Genomic DNA, 23,178 nt, shown 5'->3' with positions numbered 1-23,178 from the left:
TTTGTGCAAAGAATAAAATACTCTGATAATTTTGTGCAAAGAATAAAATACTCTGATAATTTTGTGCTCTATCATACCCCCGCAAGCGTAAGGGTCCCAGAAGGACACTAAGCTTGGACCAATAAGTTTGGAACTGCTTCCAAGCTAAAGGTTTAGTGAGAGAGTCAGCAAGTTGATCTGTATTACGGACATGTGAAATGTGAAGTAACTTGTGAGAAACTTGATCATGCACAAAATGAAAGTCAATGACAATGTGTTTCATACACGAGTGAAAAATAGGGTTGGAGCATAAGTAAGTGGCACCAACATTGTCATGGTAAATTGTTGGAGGAGCTGGGATTGATACAACTAGTTCTCGTAGCAAGTTAGTGAGCCAATTCACCTCAACAGTAGCAGCAGCAATAGCACAATATTCGGCCTCGATTGAAGAGCGGGCTATAGTAGATTGTTTCTTAGAGCTCCAACTAATAGGATTGGAGCCAAGAAATACAACATAAGTAGATGTAGAGTGATGTGTATCAACATCACCACTCGAGTTGGCATCGGCAAAGGCATGAAGTGCGAGGGGATTGAGCTGAAATGAAGACACCATAATGAGGGGTTCTTTTGAGATAGCGAAGAACTCATTTAATAGCAAAGCCAACGATTGGAGGTTGGTTTGTACATGAATTGAGCCAACTTGTTAACGACATAGCTAACATCAGGCCGTGTAAGAGAAAGATACTGAAGTGAGCCAAGCACCTGACGATAATCAGTTGGATCATGTCATGGGAACCATCATCAAGTTTGAGCGTTTCTAAAATGGACCGTTGGATACTAACTTCCTTGGCCTTTTGCATATTAGTTCGTTGAAAAAGCTCTAGAATATACTTTCTTTGAGATAGGAACAAACCATTGGAGGTCCGAGCTGTTTCAACACCTAAGAAGTAGCTAAGTTTGTCGAGATCTTTGAGAGAGAACCTGTTAGATAGCTCACTAGTGAAATATTGAAGAGTTGGAGGATGATTACTGGTAAGTATAATGTCGTCCACATACGCAAGCAAGCACATAATGATAGTTCCCGAATTGTAGATAAAGAGAGAGGTATCACTCTTTGAATTGATAAATCCATATGCAAGAAGAAAGGAGTGAAGTTCATTGTACCATGCCCGAGGAGTGATTGCTTTATGTAATTTGCAAACATGAGAAGGATATTGAGGGTCAACAAATCCTTGAGGTTGTTGCATGTAAACACATTCAGATAGAGTGCCTTGTAGGAATGCATTATTAACATCCAATTGATTCAAAACCCAACCACGAGTTATGGCAATAGTTAGAAGAATGTGAATTGTGGCTGGTTTAATCACTAGGCTAAAAGTTTCTGTAAAGTCAATTTTGAGTCGTTGATGAAACCCTTTTGCCACAAGACGAGCTTTATAACGAGCAACAGAGCCATTTAGGTTCCTTTTGATTTGATAGACCCATTTACACCCGACAACGTTTTGTGTAGATGAGGGTGGAACAAGGGACCGAGTCTTCTTGTTCTGAAAAGCAAGAAATTCATCTTTCATGGCATCACGCCAATTAGAGTGGTTGTTTGTTTGGGTAAATGATGATGGTTCTATTTGGGAAAGAATCGAAGAGGTAGTGGTATGTAGGTTGAATGGTTGTTTTGGTTTGTAGACATTATTTTGAGCACGAGTGACCATGCGAGATGGTATGTTTGGTTGATGTGAAGGGGAATGAACAGTTTCAAATTGCTGGGCAGTTTGGTTGATGTCATGGCATGAGGAATATGATTCTGGAATGTTAGGATCTGTATGAGTGTTAGAGGGAGAAGAGGAACTACTTACCTGCGATTGAGTGTGTACAGAAGCAGCTTTAGGAGAGAGTGAAGTGGAAACAACTTGTTGAGCAGGCAATGGACCAGTAGATGGAGGTATTGGAAGTAAGTGTGGTGCAGAGGGTGTTAATTTGATGAAGTCAAAGGTCATCTTCGGTGGCTGCCTTCCTTCTTGGGTGGTTGAGTTTTTTTTTCTTTCATGTTTTATAGACTTCTTCATTAAGTAAATGACTAAATTATGGCTGTCAACAATGGCTGCAATTCTTTTTCATAAACGAATCAAAATGGCGACTGAAGGAAATACAATTGCGGCTGGACATATCAAGGTGATGGCACTTCTCTTTATGGATGGATCATGACAACCCCTGCCCGGCAGGATGGTGTGCCTTGCAATGGTCATGTGGCGTCCATTGTGCTATTTTACAAACATGTAGGACAAGAACTATATGCAGTTTTCTTTTCTTCTTGTATGGATTCAAATTCTTGTTTTGTTTGAATTAATCAATGCGCAAAAGCTGGCGTTTTGTGCTTCATATTCCTATTTGTTCATCTTGACATTACATTAATAAAATGATGTTTTTGGCGGACGTACTTTGTGAGTTTGTGCAACGAAGGATTATTCAGCAGTATATCGTCTCTTAATTTTTATATTGACTCTTATGCTTTAAATCACACAATCTCATCTGTAATGCCTCTTTATGTTCAAAGGCCTAAAACGTGCACCTGTTTTCATAAATTGATGGAGACAAGATTTTAGTACATGATATTTGCTTGTTTTGGTATCATGTTGAACCTTCTCATCAGTCTAAAAGCTTGATTTATATTAGATAAGATAGGACAATTTTATTTATTCTTGATGGGGAGGTTGTACATTAATAGATCGACTGAACACAGTGAAATACAATTCTGTAATTAATGTCAATCAAATTAATCAGATGGGAGGATTCATCAATGCAGAAACAAATTCGTCGATGTTTGTATCCGAGCTTCCCCCTTTATCAACTGCTTCTCGTGCCATTTTCTTCCATTTGATTGCATTTGTTTGAATTTCTTTCCCTTTCTCCCTGTCCATCACAAGTTCCAAGCAACGAACAATCTCTGTATCTCGAACTATTCCTTTCTCATCAGGCCAAGTCCTGATCCCGGTTTTCCATACGTCACTCACAAATTTAGCATTTGTGCTTTGATCAGTCCAACATGGCATTGCAACCATAGGAACTCCCAAACTCAAGGCCTCCAGAGTCGAATTCCACCCACAATGTGTGATGAAACAACCTAATGCTTCGTGTGCCAAAACCTCTAATTGAGGACACCATGAAACTATTAGTCCCTTTTCTGACAATTCTTCTGCATAATTTTTGGGAAGTTTCGATTCTTCTGATGCTCTAACAACCCACAGGAAATACTTGTTGCTAGCTTTTAAGCCCTTTGCCAATTCCTCCATTTGCTCAGGTCCTACCTCGGACAAGCTTCCAAACGATACGTAAATGACCGAACAAGGTGCTTGTTGTTCGAGCCATTTCTTGCAAGCATCAGTGTTAGGCTTGAAGATACTGAGACCATATTCTTTGTCATCTTGTAGTTGCTTATCTATAAACATTGATGGTATGGTTGGTCCAATTGTCTTTACATGCGAAAACTTTGCCATAGAGTCGATTACCTGCCATTGTAACTGTTAACCAGACGTTCAGACTATTCTTGTAATTAAGGATCTAGTTACATACCTCTTGTTCCAACTCGTAAAATGAGTTGACAAATGTCCAGTCTGCTTCCCCGAAGTGCTCGACCTGATTCACGAGCATTTTAAGAGCCGTGGGGTGCGATCCAGGAATGTAAATGAGAGAAGGAGTGTCTTTAGGCTCTAGTGGTGGCAATCCATGAATGATAATTTCGTCATCTGAAAGAGGAAGCTTAATTTCCCCTTTGTATACATGGTAGTAAATATTGTCGACAGCACACGATTGAGTGAAAAACAACGCGGCTAATAGCCCGGATTTTTTTGCAACATCAAAGCCCCATGAAAGAAATGGATCAAAAATTATGCAATCAACAGCACAATCCAAGTTTTTAAGCCTTTCAAGAAGTTTCATCAAAGTTTCTGCGCCAACTCGACTGAATGTTTCAAAGTATTCTTCAAAGCTCCCTGCATGAGCCCTCCCTCCCTCGTCAAATCCATCGGAGATTGTTTCTATAGAAACAAATTCCGGAAATTCTTGCATTGTGCTGTACAGAAACTTCGTTACTGCAAGCGTGATTTTAACTCGTCTGTGCCTCAAACGCTTTGCGAATTGGAGCATGGGATTTATGTGACCTTGGATTGGATATGGTAAGATCAGACAATGAGCATTATAATCTCCTTTTCCTTTCTCCATCTCTGGCCTATAAATTAAGTCGCAAGTTAAATCTCCAGTTCTTCTACTGTATTAGTTTATCAAGTACTTATTTATACCAAAAATGTTGCACAATAGTATTCTGCACTCTTCTGTATGTCATTTTCTTTTCTGTATTCATCAGTTATGTTTAAAACTTATATTTTTTCTTTAATAGTGTTTAGTACTATACATTGTTCCTTAGTAAACGAGCCGTCTATGTCATATTCACGAATTAGGACAGGAATTATATTACCTAATCAAATAGATTAGGTTACAGAAAGACAAGTAATAAGATGAAATTAATGGCATCATTGCTGACAAAACCAACAGTACATTTTTTATTCTAATTCTGATGATTTAGATTCATTCTGCACTTCTAGATCAATTCCCACATAAAAAAAAAATAACAAGTTGAGTTGGAAAGTATTGTCTGTCTGCCCCATGTTGAGCTGGAGAAGGGCTTAAAGCCCAATTCTTGAAATTAGAGAAGGAAAGTAGGTTTAGGAAAAGACCCCCAAACTTTATAAAAAAAAAAAGTAACGAAGGTGGGACGACTGTCTAGAGGTGTCAAAAAAGCCTGCCCTACTTCCGTGACAAAACTGCGAAAATTGAAACAATTTTTTGAAGCTTTAATAAAATTGAACAGATGAAAGTTAAACCTTGATAATAATGGAGAGTAGATACTACTAGTTGAGAAAGTTAAGATTAATCTTTCTTTCTTCTCTAAAACATCGAACATTCTGCTACACTTTTGTCGCATAATTGAAGTATTTAACTACTGTGATGAAAGTAACCATGCTATTTTCTACAGTAAAAAATCTTCAAGTGAAGAACAAGCTCACTAATGACAACATATATGAACTTATCGTTTAATTTTCTTGTAATCATTTTTTTCCCCTATCAAGTGATCAAATTGGATCGACGCAGATAAGGCAAGCATGCACAAGATTCCGACTAATATTTTAGACGTATACTTGAGGGTATGTTCAAGCAAAACTTTACATCTCTTCACTCCAATTAGTACTGTTTAAACTTTTCTAGATGATATGGCTTTGCTTGATGTTAAAAATCAACTAGCACGTTTAACTCCCCAAGAAATTTCCACGATCTTTCTTTTTCGTACTTTGCTTCCCACTTGTTAAAGAGTCGAAACAAAGTGATTTCATTAGCACATTGACAAATACAAGATAAGATTCCAATGGATAGAAAACTTCCCAAAATTTATGGCATGAACATTAGTCATATGGAGAATCCGCTAATGTGATTAACCTGATCATCAAAATCCTTCACATTTCCCTGTAGATTACCCTCGAATCTTCCTATTCCGAAGTACTTCAAGTCAACACCCTGTGCCACTCCATCCGCCACCAGCTCTGCCAGTATCCGCCCTACCAAAGGTGCCATCTTGAATCCATGCCCTGAAAATCCCCCTGCGACCACCACTTCCTTCCCAAAATCGCCGCCTAAAAAATCAATAACAAAATCCTCGTCCGGGGTCATTGAGTACATGCAAGACTGTGACATAACTGGTCCACTTGGATCAACAAGTCCTTGAAATCTTGCTTCAATCCATTTCTTTAAAGAATCCACCACTGTAGGGCTGGCCGCCACCCATGTCCGTTCGTTAGGCTCACACGGCCGTCCTCCGTGCACCCCGATTTTGATCAATCCCGGGAACTCCAACGATGGCGTGCCATATACATAAGGCTCGCCATAGCTTGCAAATGTAGGAAAACCACCATTTTGGATTGTGAATTTATCCTCAAACCCTTGTTTAATCTTCCAATAATGTACAGAAGTTTCCAATGGCTGTATAGGCAGCATTTGGCTTGTAATTTCTCGGACCAAATTTTTCATCCATGCCCCAACTGTCACAACACATTTCTTACCATAAAATTCCTGACCATTCCTCGTACGCACCAAAACCCCTCCTTGTACTCCATCTTTCTTAATTTTTGTCACTTCCATGTTGTCCCTGAGCATTGCCCCATTCTTGAGTGCAAGTGTTTGAAACATGGACACAGCTTTTGTCGGCTTAAGTACTCCCCCGTGCTCGGTTACAAAACCAATCCAATCCTCAGGCAACTCAAAAATGCCCGAAAATTCCTCATAAACCTGGGAATGATCAAGAACCCTAACCGGAATCGAGTTTTTCTTGCAACTGCTAATGACAGCTTGTAGAGATTTGTTATCTGATGGCCCCATATCCAATTGAATCGTCTTGAAGTAGACCTTGTATCCGATTTCAGCTTCTGCTTCTTCCCAAAGACGGGAGGATTCAAGCACCATGCTCGAATAGTAGTCTTCGGGATAGGTTGCACGGATTGTTCTTGACTCACCGTGGGACGAGCCACGGTGGTGCAAGAAGTCAAACTGCTCGAGAAGAATGGTTTTGAAGCCTCGTTTCGCGGTATGATAAGCCGCGGAACTTCCAATAACCCCTGCTCCAATCACTATAACATCAAACATTTTGCTAGAAATTTTTCCTTTCTCTAGAATTGAGAAGAAACTCCAACAGAATTTCTGTGCTGTCAGAAGTTGGTGTGAAGGGCAGTGACCTCTTTAATTTGGTGGACAAAATGCCAAAACAAATTTTATGGATTCAAAGCTTTTATCAATTTTTATCGCCAAACGTGGAATATATATAATAATACTATCATTTATTAACGTCAATATGTAACGTAATTCATTAATATATATATATATATATGGAAAGTTACAACGACCCCGTCGTTTGTAACTTCGTATTGAATGATTAAATAAACTTGGCCCATGTTTGTTTTAAAGTTGTATATTAAATGAAATGTGTAGTTAAAATTAATTGTTGATCTTGCCTTAAATTTTAATTTAATGTTTCAGGTAAATCAATCAATGGATTAATGTAAAGAGAAAAGTTGAGTATAAAACAACAGTAGTTCGCAACCACTGCGATGCGAGGCCAAGCCAAGATGGTTGACCAAAAATGGGATCATCGTTGCTATGAGGTTGAGGTCTATAAAATATATTCTCCCTTACCCATAAGCCATAACCTAACCATGGAACAAATATCCCACATCTTGACTGGTAAGCATCAAAACAATCGTTGCTGCCAAAGCTATAGATACAACATTGTCACCTCCGCCTACCCCATTTTCCCCAAAGATCAACTTCATTTCCTCCTAATAAGAACATTTAAATAACTGAAAATAAATAAATAAAGAGAATGTAAGGCAACGGCAGAGGTTCATTCACCTATCAATGGGTGGGGTTAGGTGGAATAAGGATTAAGCATTGTGGTTGGATGGTTGTGTGGATCCTTGGAGTTCCTTCTAGTACAAATTTTATAAATGTTTGGAATTTTCATTGCATATTTTTGAAGATTTGGGACTTCGAGGCAAATTATTATTTTTAATAAATAAAACATTAAAAATACATTAAAATTGATCAAATTATAGTCATATATTGACTTTTGATCAGCTAACGAAGTTTTGAAGTAAAACCGTCTAGATACTCTTTTGCAGCACTAGTTTAAAAAGTTTGAGAGCAATGCTCTTATCAATCAAAGATTAAGATCGCCGCTACAATTATTCCTAAAAAAATTATATATTTTGAAACTTAATCATTTACATAATTAGTGAACTTTGAACTTAGCCCAACACGTGACACATGTGATCCTATTGTAGCTGAATGACAGTCTTTGCTTTTTATTAACTTTTTGTCTCCCATTATTCTTAAAAAAAAATCATTTATACCGCCATTAGATACCTTTGATTAGGACCAATAAAATAGTATACATTTTTCAATTTTATTTAACAAATGACGGTTCAATATTATTCTTTTCTTGTCCTTTCCCAGTTTTGGTATGAATTTTATAATTTCTAGAGAATATTCTTGTAATATATGAAATCTTCTTTATATACCAACTCAACTACAGATGGACACAATGAATTCAATCTCAATCATAAACTTCATTAATTAATGATTAATGGCCGACATTTATTTTATGCATTGGACTTTTAAGCTAATCAATTTGTATTTAAAAAATCAACTTTTATGGCCAGGGGTCCCTTAATATTTCAAATCTTTGACCATGGATGACAACATGGCAGAAGTCCTCGGGCACTCGAACCAATATTGGTCTATGCTCTATTTAAGTTTTTATATATATATATAAAAGTGATGTGAACCCACGTAGGCAAACGCTACGGAACCCGCGAACAAGATGAAAATCTTCTCAAGAAAGCCAAAGCAAGATTTTGGATTCGAATTCAATAAATTTGGAACCAAGCAACCCAAATCGCCGACGATGTGCGAACCTCTTGATTACGCAAAATTATGGAATCTCACCCGATTGATTTGAACGCCACAAAAATTAGATCTTGATAAGTTCGAAAGTTGTTCAATTGGAAGAACAAAGAGAAAGCAATTAAATCCTTTCAATTAATCAATATGTCAAAGGTTCATTTACAATGAAGAAATAAACTTCTATTTCATACTAAATCCTAGAATAGAAGAAAAAAAAGGAATAAAATACTAACAATCTAGTAGAATCTCGAAAATAACCATCCACTATCATAAGAATTTGACTAAGAATAAAATTCTAACAAAATGTGGAAAAAAACGCGGAAAAAGGAAATTTTGTCCCCGAAATAACACTATGTGAGTGTAAACACTATGCGGTCACATAGTTCACTTGAACTAACATAGTTCACTTGAACTATGACCACATTGGCCTTGCCACACCCTATGCGACCGCAAGCCATGTTCTACTATGCAGTCGCATGGTAGACTAGTTTGCCTCCGTTTTCGTCGGCTTGTATTGAGTTGATCCAATTTGATTCGGCTCTTGACCCAAACATGAAAGTAACCTCGTTTTGCGTCTCGAACATTGTTCCATCAATGATTTCTTGAACGAGCAATCTTATCACCTCTTTTAGTCGCTTCGTCCTCGCTCGAGTCATCGGACCTCCCTCGACTATCAACGGATCTTTCTTCGGGCTTGACGTTGGACTTGACCTTGACGCTTGTGGCTCCTGGATCACATCATCCCCTCTCTCTTCGAAAGAATTCGTCCTCAAATCTGTACCTGCATCAAAGAGAGAAAGATCAGACACATTAAAAGTTGCTGAAACGTTATATTCACCTAGAAGATCTAATTTGTATGTGTTATCATTGATCATCTCAAGCACTTGAAACGGTCCATCTCCCCGTGGCAACAACTTTGATTTTCTTTGTTCTGGAAACCGCTCTTTCCTAAAATGCACTCAAACCCAATCTCATGGTTCGAATGTAATAATCTTCTTGCCCTTGTTTGCTTGCTCTGCATAGTGTTTACTCTTCTTCTCAATTTGCTCTCGCACCTTTTCATGGAGTGACTTCACTAGCTCGGCCTTCCTCTTCCCATCCGAGCTACCTTGTTCATTCAAAGGTAAGGTATTAAATTCATAGGTGTTATAGGATTAAAATCATAAACAATTTCAAATGGAGAAAACGAAGTAGTAGAGTGTGTGGCCCTATTATATGCAAACTCTATGAAAGGTAAGCACTCTTCCCAATTCTTATTAACCACGGTGCACAATAGTTGCGTCATGGTCCTATTCACTACTTCAGTTTGTCCATCGGTTTGTGGGTGACAAGTTGTAGAAAATAGTAATTTCGTGCCTAACTTATTGCATAAGACCCTCCAAAAGGGACTAAGAAATTTGAAATCCCTATCTGACACAATACTTTTAGGTACTCCATACAAGCGCACAATTTAGAACAAGTCTGCAATGTTAGTAGCGTCATCAGTTCTGTGACATGGAATGAAATGTGTCATCTTCCTAAACCTATCCACCATTACAAAAAACGAATCCCGACCCCTTTTAGTCATAGGCAAACCTAACACAAAATCCATTGGGATATCTATCCAAGGTTCACTAGGTACTGACAAAGGTGTATAAAGTCCATGAGGTAAGACCCTAGATTTAGCTTGTTTACAAGTTATGCATCGACTACAAATTCGTTCCACATCAACTTTCATTTTAAGCCAATAAAAATGCCCAGTTAATATTTCTAAAGTCTTTGCTACCCCCAAAGTGATCCATTAGACCCCCATTATGTGCTTCTCTAACCAATAATTCACGCATAGAGCAATTACGAACACATAATTTATTTTCCCGAAACAAGTACTCCTCATGCTTAAAGATCTTATCTACAACCCCTTTATGACATGGATTGTAAATGTTAGAAAATTCAGAATCATTAGCATACATGTCCTTAATATACTCAAAACCAAACAATTTTGCACTTAAAGTAGTTAAAAGAACATACCTTCGCAACAATGCATCTGCTACTACATTTTCATTACCTTGTTTGTAACGAATGACATATGAAAAAGTTTCTATGAATTCCATCTAGCGTGCATGTCGTTTGTTTAACTTACCTTGACCCTGCAAATGTTTCAGTAATTCATGATCAGAATGAATTACAAACTATTTTGGCCACAGGTAATGCTGCCTTGTCTCCAAGGGTCGAACAAGTGAATATAGCTCTTTGTCATACGTAGGATAGTTGAGAGTTGCACCACTTAGCTTCTCGCTAAAGTAGGCTATAGGTCTCTTATCCTGTATTAAGACTGCTCCAATACCTATTCCTGATGCATCACACTCATTCTCGAAAGTATTGTCAAAGTTAGGAAGTGCTAAAATCAGTGCTTTACACAAACAATCTTTGATGGTGTTGAATGCATGTTCTTGTTCTACCCCCCATTGAAACCCCATATTTTTCTTGACAATTTCATTTAGTGGCATGGTAATCGTGCTGAAGTTTCTAACAAAACGCCTGTAAAAACTTGCCAATCCATGAAAACTTCTAACTTCAGTTATGTTTTTAGGTGTTGGACAATCCTTAATAGCCTTTATTTTCTCTTCATCTACCTCTACACCATTAGCACTAACTACAAAACCTAGAAATACAACCATATCCATGCAAAATGTGCACTTTTTAAGATTAGCATAAAATTGTTCTTTCCTCAAAACCACATGCACACACCTCAAATGTTCTACATGCTCATCAAGAGTCTTGCTATATATTAAAATTTCATCAAAATAAACTACAACAAATTTTTCAATGAAAGCACACAAAACATGGTTCATTAACCGCATAAAAGTGTTTGGTGCATTTGTGAGTCTAAACGGCATGACTAACCATTCATACAATCCATATTTAGTTTTAAAAGCCGTTCTCCATTCATCACCCTCCCTCATGCGAATTTGATGATACCCACTTTTAAGATTAATTTTACTGAAAATACATGCACCATGTAGCTCATTTAGCATAACATCTAGCCTAGGAATTAGATGACGATACTTTACCGTAATGTTGTTGATGGCTCTGCAATCTATGCACATTCTCAAAGTTTCATCTTTCTTTGACACCAGCAATATTGGTACTGCACATGGACTCATGTTTTCCCTTACAAATCCTTTGCCTTTGAAGCTCCTTTGTCTCCTCTGGATTACTTCGATAAGCCGGTCGATTCGGATTGACAGCGACAGGTATGAAATCAATTTGTTGCTCAATTCCTCTAATGAGTGGTAGCCCACTAGGCACGTCCTCCAAAAACACGTCTTCAAATTTCTGCAACAAAGAAATAGCCAAACTAGGGAGGGATGTGTTATGCTCCTCAAAGTTGAGGAGTGATTCCTTGTAAACCAACAGTATCATTTGTTGCCTCTCAACTATTACCTTTTTCAATTCACTCCCTCTCACAAAGAAATTTTGTTTCGACTTTTCTTTTCTCTCGAAAGACTCTTTCTTTTCTCTCATATGACTCTACTCTCTTTTCCTCTCTATTGGCCACATCACTATTTTCTCTCTTTTTCCCTAACTCCCTCACTCTCGCTTCTTCTTCATTTTTCAATTGCATTTGATCATCATATACTTGTGTCGGTGTTAATGGCGCAAGAGTGATAGACCTTCCATTTTTTAAAAAGCTATACTTATGTTTTTACCTATCATGCATTGTACTGTCATGGTCTCCCTAATAAAATATGCGCCGCATGCAAAGGTACAATATCGCACATTACCTCATCCTGATATTTACCAATGGAAAAATTAATCAACGCCTTTTTTGTCACCTTAACTTCCCCACATTCATTTAGCCATTGTGATTTATAAGGCCTACGATATTTTAACAGTTTCAAATCTAATTTTTCCACCATGTTAGTGTTAGCCACATTAGTACAACTACCGCCATCTATTATCACACTACATACCTTCGCTATTGACGTGACATCGCGTGTGGAATATGTTTTCTCGCTACTGCTCCAAGTCATCCACTTTGATTTGAGCATTCAGAGCTCGTCTCGTGACAAACAACTTCCTGTTAACTGCATACTCCATTGTATATTCTTCATCAACATCCTCCAATTCTGACATGTCTACATAATCACTTTCCACTTTTAGTTCCACTTCCCCGCTGTCCTGCAGAATCACGGTTTTCTTATTTGGGCATTGAGAAGCAATGTGCCCACTCCCAAGCAACGAAAACATTTGATGTCTCTATTTCTTGATGACTCTGACTCCTCCTTTGGCACGGCCTTGCCAGCATTCTCCTCCTTCCCTCTTGGTACCTCAATTCTTCCTCTTGCAACAGTTCCTTCTCCTTTGTTATTGTCCTACTTCGGTTTCCCAGAAGAATTAGAACCCGAAGATCCCGATTGGTACCTTGCTGTCCCCTTTCGCTTCAACTGCCTCTCGACCTTCACTGCCACATGTAACATGTCTTCAATTTTCACATAGTGTTGTAATTCCACTATATTTGCAATGCCCCTGTTCAATCCACGCAGAAATCTTCCTCCACATTTGCCCTAATCATTAGTATCTCCATCTCTTTATGGTAATCTTCCACACTCCTGGAGCCTTGATATAAATTTTGTAATCTTTGATGAAGCTCCCGGTAGTAGTGAGTAGGTACAAACCTCTTCCGTGTTATAGTTTTCAATTCCTCCCATGTATTGATAGGTCTCCGCCTCAAAGTCACCACCTGATCCCACAAAGTGATTGCATAGTCCGTGAATTTAAGAACTGCAGTTTTCACCTTCTTCTCTCTTGAGTAATTGTAGCAACCAAAGACTAACTCAATTTTCTTCTCTCAGTCCAAGTAGGCCTTCGGATCACTCCTACCTTTGAACAAAGGAGTGATCATTTTAATGTTACTTAAATTCCCATCCACCTCATCTCCACCAAGATTCGTGCCTCTCTTTTCTTGCCTAACTCCTCTATTTCTACCCCTTCCAATATTTGCATCCACAATCGCATCTTCATCCATCCCACTATCACCTCAAATTCACTAAGCTCCTCCATCCTAGGTTCCCGTCTACCATGTCTCCGTGCATTAAGACCTTCCCTTCGTGTATTGCCAGTCAATAGATTTTGCCTTTCCCCCCATGCATCCTACCTATCCATCTGATCCCTCATATCTACACATATCCGCTCAATCCTTCGTACCGAGTCCTCTAGCATGGAAACCCGATCATCAATTCTACCTGAACTCGATCCTTCCCTGTCAGACATCCTAAATCTAAGTTATTTTTCTGCCTCACAATTGTTCACTCGGAATTTCACTCAATATGGATTTTTCCCTCGATTGTTCTCACCGCTCTGCCTTTTACCACTCGTTGCTTCACCAAGTCTCCAAAAGAACAATTTTGAAACTCAATCAAAAATTTAATCACGTGAAATTCAAACCGGTGTGAGTGAGATTACAAGATCAAGAAATTTAGAACAATTTGACTGGCAATTCAAACTAGACAAGTAAAGAAATTGACTCAAAAACGCAAAACAAGAAAGAAAATTACTGACTGAAAATTTAAACTAGGCACAAAATAATAAATTTACTCAAGAAATCGATAATTCTCAAGATTAACAATAATAATAACAATTTTTTTTAAAATCAGAATTTTTTTGGAATTTTTTTTACTGTACTGATGAACAGTACCATATGGGTGAACAGTATTTTTTTTAACTCTTGGGATAGAAAAATCAAAAACAAAACTGACACAACAAACGGAAGTTGATTTGGATGCAAATTAAATCCAAAAACAACTTTTGAAGTTTTTTTTATAACTTTTTTAGATTAAAAACTCTAAAATACTAACTGACTCGAAAAACAGTAAATAAAAGGAATAACTGATTCAACAAGAATTAAAAAGAGATATAACATTGGATTGGAGCCAAAATCTGATACCAACTGATGTGAACTCGCGTAGGCAAATGCGATGAAACCCACAAATAAAATGAAAATCTTCCCAAGAAAGCCAAAGCAAGGTTTTGGATTCAAATTCAATAAATCTGGAACCAAGCAACCTGAATAGCCGACGATGTGCAGACCTCTTGATTACACAAAATTATGGAATCTCACCTGATTAATTTGAACGCCACAAAAAATAGATATTGATAAGTTCGAAAGTTGTTCAATTGAAAGAACAAAGAGAAAACAATTAAAGTCTTTCAGTTAATCAATATTTCAAAGGTTCATTTACAATGAAGAAATAAACTTCTATTTTATGCTAAATCCTAGAATAGAAGTCAAAAAGGAATAAAATACTAATAATCTAGTTGAATCTCGAAAATAACCATCCAATATCAAAAGAATTTGACTAGGAATAAAATTCTAACAAAATATGGAAAAAAACGCGAAAAAAGGAAATTTTGTCCTCGAAATAACACTATGCGACCGCATAGTGTAAACCTATGCAGTTGCATAGTTCACTTGAACTATGACCACATTGGCTCTACCACACCCTTTGCGACCACAAGCCCCGTTCTACTATGCGGTCGCATGGTAGACCAATTTGCCTTCGTTTTCGTCAACTTGTATTGAGTTGATCCAATTTGATCCGACTCTTGACCCGAACATGAAAGTTGCCTCATTTTGCGTTTTGAACATCGTTCCATCAATGGTTTCTTGAACTAGCAATCACATCGCCTCTTTTACTCGCTTCGTCCTCGCTCGAGTCATTGGACCACCCTCGACTATCAACAGATCTTTCTTCGAGCTTGACGTTGGACTTGACATTGACGCTTGCGGCTCCTGGATCACATTAGAAAGGCCACCAAGATGTGCGATGGAAACGCCAATCTAAGTGGCTTGACGCCTTATTTAATAGTCAACAACAATTATTGAATATTAATGCACACCAGGTATGGCTATTCTAACCTAAGCGCACATAATTATCTTTTTTATCTTAATTTTAATTAATTAATTAATTAATTTATTTCTTCAATTCTTCCAATTTAAAACTTAAATATTGATTTCTTCACTTCGTCGATCCTAAATTCAAAACAGTCGCTTGAAACCTTGAACAAATAAAATTTTCCATTCTATTTATTTACTATTTAATATTTACATATGAAACTTATGTTTTTGTTAAAAACTTTGGAAAAATGTATAAATTTTCCATAAATTTGTTTTAGATGTGTGGTATGTATTATTTTTAATTATTTAATGATTTTTTAATTGATTAAAAATTAAAAATGTAGGGTTGTTATAAAAGTGAAGAAAAGAGAGGAGAACGGAGAGAAATTAATAGATTTTTGTGTGTTTTATTATGAACCAAAGCACTGTATTTATAGGGCAGAATCAAGGATACAACAGTAATTATTTCTAGGGTTGTAGGGGTATAATTGTCATTAACCTCTAAATCCTAATAAACTTTTCTTTTATAACACTCTCCTTTAAATGACACATTACAAAATATTTATCTCATTAAAACCTTATTTGATAAAAATTCAATGAAAAAAAATCAAAACCTTATAAGGAAAACCTAGTGGGACAAAACCTAAGCGAAGGAAAAAGAGTACAGCTACTCCCCTTGATGTGATCACTGAAAATATTTGAGTCGATGCATTTCAATCTTTTGATTGAACTAATTTCTTGAATGTAAATGTTGACAGCGCTTTTGTGAATAAATCGGCCACATTGTCACTTGAGAGCGAATTTGTTGGATATCGATGTTACCATTCTTTTGAAACTCATGTGTATGAAAGAATTTTGGAGAAATGTGCTTCGTTTTGTCACCTTTGATATAACCTCCTCTGAGTTGTGCAATACAAGCCGCATTATCTTCATACAAAATTATTAGACTATCATTTGTTGAAGTTAATCCGCATCTTGGATATGATGGGTCATGTTTCTCAACCATACACATTCTCGGCCTACTTCTTGGATTGCAATAATTTCAGAATGATTTGAGGATGTAACTGTCAATGATTGCTTCACAGATCTCCATGATATAACTATTCCTCCATGTGTAAATACATATCATGTTTGTGATTTAACTTTATGTGGGTCAGATAGATAACCTGCATCTGCAGATTCCGACTTTTGAGAATAAAATAATCACAAATCAATGATATCCTTTAAGTAACGAAAAATATGTTTAACATCATTCCAATGTCTTTGAGTTGGTGTAGAGCTATATCTTGTAAAAAGATTTATAGAAAAAGTTATGTCTAGTCGAGTGCAATTTGCAAGATAAGTTAATGCTCCAATTGCACTAAGATATGGTACTTCAGGACCAAAAACATTTTTCCATTTTCAAGTGGACGAAATCGATCTTTTTCCACATTAAGTGATCGAACAACCATAAGTGATGCCAATGGATGTGCATTATCTATGTAAAAACATTTTAAAACTTTTCTGTATACGCAGATTGGTGAACAAATAATCCATTTGCGAAATGTTCAATTTGCAATCCAAGACAAAATTTGATTTTTCCTAAATCCTTCATCTCAAATTCTTTTTTCAAATAATCAGCAGTTTTGTTGAGCTCTTCAGGAGTTCCAATTAATTTTAAATCATCAACATAAATTGCCACAATTGCAAATCCACTGTTTGTTTTCTTTATGAAAATACATGGGCAGACATTATCATTTTTATAACCCTCATTTAACAAATATTCGCTATGTCGATTATACCACATACGTCGGGATTGTTTTAATCCATATAATGATATTTACAATTTAATTAAAAACATGGTTCTCGAGCATATATCATTTGTTCTTGACACCTTAAGTCCTGCAGAGACTTATATATATGTCACTATCAAGTGAACCATACAAATATACAGTTACTACATCCATAAGACGCATAGCAAGCTTTTGTGATACAATCAAATTAATTAAAAATCTAAAAGTGATGGTATCCATTACAGGAGAATATATTTCTTCATAATCAATTCCTAGTTTTTGTGAGAAACCTTGAGCTATTAATCGGGCTTTGTACCTTGTAATTTCATTATTTTCATTTCTCTTTCGTATAAAAATTCATTTGTATCTAACAGGGGATTATATTTTCAGGTGTTTGAACTACAAGTCCAAACACTTTTCGTTTCTCCAATGAATTTAATTCCGCCTGTATGGTTTCTTTCCATTTGGGCCAATCATTTCTATTTTGACAGTCTTTAACCGACTGTGGTTCAGGATCCTCATTTTGCATAATATCAAGCACAATATTAAAAGCGAAAATATTGTCTATAACAACATTATTTCGTTCCCATAATTTATGAGATAACATATAATTTATTGAAATCTCATTATTTTCAGACACTTGTGGTTCTTTAGGAATTGTATTTTCAATATATGATTGATCGATCTTTTCTAACGTGATTTCTTTCGAAGTTTTTTGTTGGTTTTCCTCATGTACCTTTCTTTTTGGAGGCACAGAGTCTTTTGAACCAACTGGTCGACCACGCTTCTGGCGTATTTAAGATTCATTGCTATAGTAGATTGTCCTACAAGGACATCAATTTTTGTTGAAATATTTTCTACTGGAACATATGACTTTGTCACTTTTCTTGTGTCAACAAATATATCAGATAATTGATTTGCAACTCTTTGCAAATGAATGCTTTTTTCAATCTCTTGCTCACATTGATTGCTACGGGGATCAAAATGAGATAGAGTTGTTTCATTCCAAGTAATTTTACTTGATTTTCAGGATGTAGTTTTTTCCCTCCCAAAGTTGGGAAAGTCATTTCATCAAAATGACAATCTGGAAAACGTGTAGTAAATAAGTTATCCATTAAATGCTCAAGATACCTAATAATTGATGGTAAATAAAACCCACAAAATCCCAAGTCTTTGTTGGGGACCCATTTTGGTACGTTGTGGGAGGTGAAATAGGGACTTGGACAGCACAACTAAAGACTCATAGGTGAGAAATATCATGTTCATAACCAAATGTCAGTTGCAAAAATGAATATTGATAATAGGCAGTTGGTCTAATACGAACCAATGATTCAGCATTTAATAAGCATGACCCAAACAGAAGTTGGGAGTTCTGTTTTCATAAGTAATGATCTAGCAATAAGTTGTAGGCGTTTAATAAACAACTCTACCAAACCATTTTGTGTATGGACATGCGCAACTGAATGTTCAATTACAATCCCGATTGACAATCATCGAATCCTTGTGAGCTAAATTCACCAGCATGGTCAAGGCAAATAGTTTTAATTAAGTAATCGGAAAATTGTGCTCGTAATTTTATAATTTGAGCAAGTAGTCTAGCAAAAACTACATTCCTAGCGGAAAGTAGGCAAACATGTTACTATCTAGTAGAAGATCAATTAATAACATAAAATAACGAAATAGTCCATATAGTGAGTGTATTGGCCCACATATATCTCCATGAATTCTTTCCAAGAAAGTTGGAGAGGCAATATTAACCTTTGTAGTTGAAGGTCTAATGACTAACTTGTCTTCCGAACAAGCTACACATGGATAATCATTAGGTAAAAAAATCTTCTGTTTCTTTAAAGGATGTCAATGTGAACTGTTTATTATTCGATGCATCATTATAGCTTTTGGATGTCCAAGCCAGTCATGCCAAAGAATAAAGCTTTTTGGGTCAACGAACTTCTGGTTTATGACATTATTTGATTCAACAATTTTTATAAATGTATAAGACATACCAGATGGGAGTGAATAAAATTTTTCTTTTATCTGCTTTTGACTAGATATAAAAGAAGTTATGCAAGGATATTCGACATTATCTTCTTGCGTCGTCTCAATATGATATTCATTACAGTGGATATCTTTATAGCGAAGCAAATTTTTTCTGGATTTGCTAGAATAAAGAGTATCGTCAATATATAATTTTGTATTATTTCGTAAATTAATACAAACTCTTCCGAAACCTTCAATGATATTCGATGCACCTGATATTGTATTGACATTATTTTCTTTCAATGTTAAGTATAGGAAATATTTTTTTCTTGAAAAATAGCATGTGTAGTTACATTATCAATCAAGCAAGTGTTTCAACAATTCATCATGAATCTATCAATATATCAAAATAGATATATTTAAAAAAAATTGAATTTAAGTTCAAAATGATAACGTAATGAATACTTGTGAAATTAACGATGCATAATAAAGTTCAAAATATTTTGCGAAAGTAAAAAACATATTTCAAACTAAATATCTAAAATAAAAGGAAATACTAGAAAAAAAAACTAATGTATTTCTTCCATCGCACCACCCCCAATCAAATGGTCAATATTTTCATTTGGATTAGCAAAGAAATTGGAGATATCCAAATGGGTCACATGAATTGAACCATCATAGTCAGCAAAATTTGTTTCCACTTTTCCCTTCCCCTTGATTGAATTTTGATAGAGATCCATGAGGTATTTTTCTGTACGACAGGTAAGTGTCCAATGCCCTTCATTCCACATTTAAAGCAACTTTCTTCGTGTACCTTTTTGGATATGCTACTTTCGTTTGTTTTGTGCCTTTTGAAATTGTTGCCTTATTGTTGATAACTTTGTTGATTATTTCGTCCATAGTTTATTCCGCATGCACGTCCACGTCCACGTCCACGTCTTGATTTTGCATTTGCTTCAGGCAATACAGTACCATTTGTTTCAGACAGTGGTACAGAACCAGTTGGACGTAACTCATGATTTTTCATCAACAGTTCGTTATTATGTTCAACAACAAGCAGGCAAGATATAAGTTCTGTGTATTTTTTGAAACCACACTCGCGATATTGCTGCTACAGGAACACATTCGAGGCGTGAAAAGTGGAAAAAGTTTTCTCCAACATGTTTTCATCGGTAGTTTTTTCTCCACATAATGTCAATTTTGAACATATTCGGAACAATTTAGAATTTTACTCATTAACAGTTTTGAAGTCTTGCAAACGAAGGTGCATCCACTCATAGCGAGTTTTGGGAAGGACTATAGTCCTTTGATGATCAAATCTTTCAATTAATTTTTTCCAAAGAACGTGTGGATTTTTCTCAATGAGATATTCAATTTTTAGTCCATCGTGAAGATGATGACGAAGGAATATGAGTGCTTTTGCATGATCCTGTAAGGATTATTTGTTTCATTCTTTTATTGTCTCTCCCAAACCTTTTGAGACAAGATGAATATCAAAGTCAAGTACCCATGATAGATAGTTTTTGCTAGAGATGTCAAGTGTAGCAAATTCAAGTTTTGTGATGTTTGCTATTTGATTAACTACATAGTAAAGTAAAACGAAAATATAATTATTTTCAAAGAATATGATTAGGCATCACATAATAGTTAATGAAGATATAAGTTGCGTGTTTTCTTTCAGGGATAAACATTAATTTAAAATAATATGTTCTTTGAAACACGTTCTACTTCAGGAACACATATTTTACTATTACCTTTTTCAAGAGCATTGTATCAATATTCTTCTGACATATTGAAAAATATAATTTATGCTCTTCAGGAGCAAGTAATATTGTTCAAGAATATTAATTATAATATTCTGTTACTTCAGGAGTATCAACAAACTATATATAATAAATAGATTTTAAATTAATATGCTTTTAGAATATTAACTATAATGTTGTGCTACTTTAGGAGCAACAACATGATGAATTATTAAGTTAAAGTTTATATAAGAACATCTAAAATATTTAATTACCATATAGACATGGTTTGAATTTACATACAAGAGTTAATCACAAAAAAATGTATAAGTAAAGAAAAAAAATCTTCCAAGCATGCATGTGAAAAGAATATTTAATTATCATACAAACAGGACATGATGTAAAAATTAATTATCAAATAGATAATATATGAATTTATATTTTAAAATTGATTACCAAACATGTATTAGGAAAAAGAATCTCTATACATAGAAGTTAGCAAAATTGGTTGAATCGCTAAATCTTTTACCAACATGCAAAAGATACTATTTCACATATATACAAATTAAAGATAAAACTAATATGTAACAAATTCAAAAGACAGAATTAGTACTGAATAATATGTGGAAAAATTGATCATGTATGAATAAAAAAATGTGAATTAATATGTATTCAGATTACACATACAAACGTGAATTAGAATTAATATGCATGCCGATGAAAAGTAAAGAAGAAAAAGAAGCAACCTCGTTATAATGCATATGTATATTGAAATAGTTCACATGCTACCAAATTAATTTTAGTACACGTGATAAATATTCATGCCTATAAAAATTATTACCTTCACTAAACTTTGAAAAATTAAGCTATCGTGCTGATAACGTGTTATAAAAGTGAAGAAAAGAGAAGAGAACAGAGAGAAGTCAATAGACTTGTGTGTGTTTTGTTATTAACCAAAGCCCCGTATTTATAGGGCAGAATCATTGATACAACAGTAATTATTTCTAGGGCTGTAGGGGTATAATTGTCATTCACCTATAAACCCAAATAAACTTTCCTTTTACAACAAAGATATGCTTTTGACTTCAATTATAAAATGCATTTTCATTGTGGGTTTGGGGAGGGGGGGACCTCAAACAAGGTCTTGTTGTTCATCTGATAAAAATATGAATGCTACTTAGGGTATGTTTGACATGACTTTTGGTTTTTCCTGCTATAGAAGAGTTTTCATGAGAAAGTGACCTTAACTTTTTTTGGAACTTATTTTCTGAAAGAATTTTCTATTCTAAAAGTGCTTATAAGGGAAGTTATATTTAACCATTTCCGTCTAAAAAATCTATTAACTAGAAGAAGCATTTTCATAAAATTAGTCAAACGAGTCTAAAAGCAATTGTTAGATTTCAAAAACTCGTTTTGACTTCTCAAAATTCATGCAAAACAAACCTTTATTTGTATTAGGTAATGATTCTCCTTCCAATATATGGATAACTAAATATTCAGATTCCCCCGCCATTTTTTGAATTTTGTTTCATATAATTCATAAACTCTTATCTTTTTAACATGGTTCACCATCCAACTCGATATAAATTTGGTATATGAGCTTTAATGTTATCATGGTTGAAAATCCTTCATTTATCTCAAAATATTGAAGAACATCTATCTCCCAAAAATATTCTAATTGAAGAGCTAAGGTTGACATTCGAAACATTATTAGCCTCTTCAAAACGACGTTTTGAAACCATGATATTGGTGTTTTTGCAAAAGAATATGATGATGGAAATTCTTTCCATTCATGTTTCAACAAGGTTAGATCAATTTTATTATTGGCTTCACAACCTAGAAAGAGCAAGAGCATGAAGATTGCATCCTCGAGGATTAAAATAGTCATCGAGGACTAACATATCTCGAGGACCTCTTGCAGAAAAGTGGGGCGGAACATGTAGGCACTCCTCGAGGAATAGTCCTCGGGGTATGTAATATTGGTACTATCACTGGCCCCCATGCACCCCTCATAGAGCGCGAGCTCTGGGATTGGGTGCACATTATTTACAAATACCTCACCATAGGTTGCGTCGTCGAGAAATATGGGCTGACGATAAAGGTCGGTATTGATATGACCGTTGTAGACAGTTCGCTTGGATGAGTGACACGTGTCTCCATGGACGGTCAGAGATGGCGACCTTTGGCCTCCTGTCTTTTTCACCTATAAATACTGTTGTTCACCCCCTCATTTTTCACTTTTACCCAATGTAAATCCAAACTCTGCGAGATCGGGCTTGAGCCAAATACTTTGGAACTTTTCAAGTCGTCGAGTAACTCCAGGTAAGGCTCA

At 35.7% G+C, this 23,178-nt stretch overlaps 3 protein-coding genes across 3 annotated transcripts; all 3 read right to left on the bottom strand.

Annotated features, from left to right (window-relative positions):
• Positions 1-2,622: 2,622 nt before the first annotated feature.
• Positions 2,623-5,142, bottom strand: LOC111393185 (UDP-glycosyltransferase 74G1-like). The gene is made up of 2 exons (XM_023018597.1): positions 3,547-5,142; positions 2,623-3,482 (listed from the first exon to the last, which is right to left on the bottom strand). Exons 1-2 carry the CDS (start codon positions 4,192-4,194, stop codon positions 2,754-2,756), a joined length of 1,377 nt encoding a protein of 458 aa, XP_022874365.1. The 5' UTR covers positions 4,195-5,142; the 3' UTR covers positions 2,623-2,753.
• A 133-nt stretch (positions 5,143-5,275) lies between these two features.
• LOC111393186 (probable sarcosine oxidase) lies at positions 5,276-6,810 on the bottom strand. The gene has a single exon (XM_023018598.1). The coding sequence runs from the start codon at positions 6,661-6,663 to the stop codon at positions 5,434-5,436; it is 1,230 nt and encodes a 409-aa protein (XP_022874366.1). The 5' UTR covers positions 6,664-6,810; the 3' UTR covers positions 5,276-5,433.
• An 8,303-nt stretch (positions 6,811-15,113) lies between these two features.
• LOC111394025 lies at positions 15,114-22,848 on the bottom strand. Its single transcript, XM_023019815.1, has 5 exons — positions 22,746-22,848; positions 22,576-22,682; positions 21,801-21,881; positions 20,023-20,215; positions 15,114-15,250 (listed from the first exon to the last, which is right to left on the bottom strand). The coding sequence occupies exons 1-5, from the start codon at positions 22,846-22,848 to the stop codon at positions 15,114-15,116; spliced, it is 621 nt and encodes a 206-aa protein (XP_022875583.1).
• Between the last annotated feature and the right edge of the window lie 330 nt (positions 22,849-23,178).

This window comes from Olea europaea, chromosome 4 (assembly GCF_002742605.1).
Source record: "Olea europaea var. sylvestris chromosome 4, O_europaea_v1, whole genome shotgun sequence".
Taxonomy (NCBI): Eukaryota; Viridiplantae; Streptophyta; class Magnoliopsida; order Lamiales; family Oleaceae; genus Olea; species Olea europaea.
This window is presented reverse-complemented; position numbering and strand designations above follow the sequence as displayed.

Excerpts from the sequence above, each read along its gene's own strand:
- LOC111393185 (XM_023018597.1), bottom strand. The coding sequence starts at position 4,194 with ATGGAGAAAGGAAAAGGAGATTATAATGCTCATTGTCTGATCTTACCA. Across the intron at positions 3,483-3,546 it reads TTTACGAGTTGGAACAAGAG|GTAATCGACTCTATGGCAAA; the intron begins GTATGTAACTAG and ends TTACAATGGCAG.
- LOC111394025 (XM_023019815.1), bottom strand. The coding sequence starts at position 22,848 with ATGGGGGCCAGTGATAGTACCAATATTACATACCCCGAGGACTATTCC. Across the intron at positions 22,683-22,745 it reads GCAAGAGGTCCTCGAGATAT|GTTGTGAAGCCAATAATAAA; the intron begins GTTAGTCCTCGA and ends TGCTCTTTCTAG. Across the intron at positions 20,216-21,800 it reads CCTATAAATACGGGGCTTTG|CAGCAATATCGCGAGTGTGG; the intron begins GTTAATAACAAA and ends GTGTTCCTGTAG.
- LOC111393186 (XM_023018598.1), bottom strand. The coding sequence starts at position 6,663 with ATGTTTGATGTTATAGTGATTGGAGCAGGGGTTATTGGAAGTTCCGCG.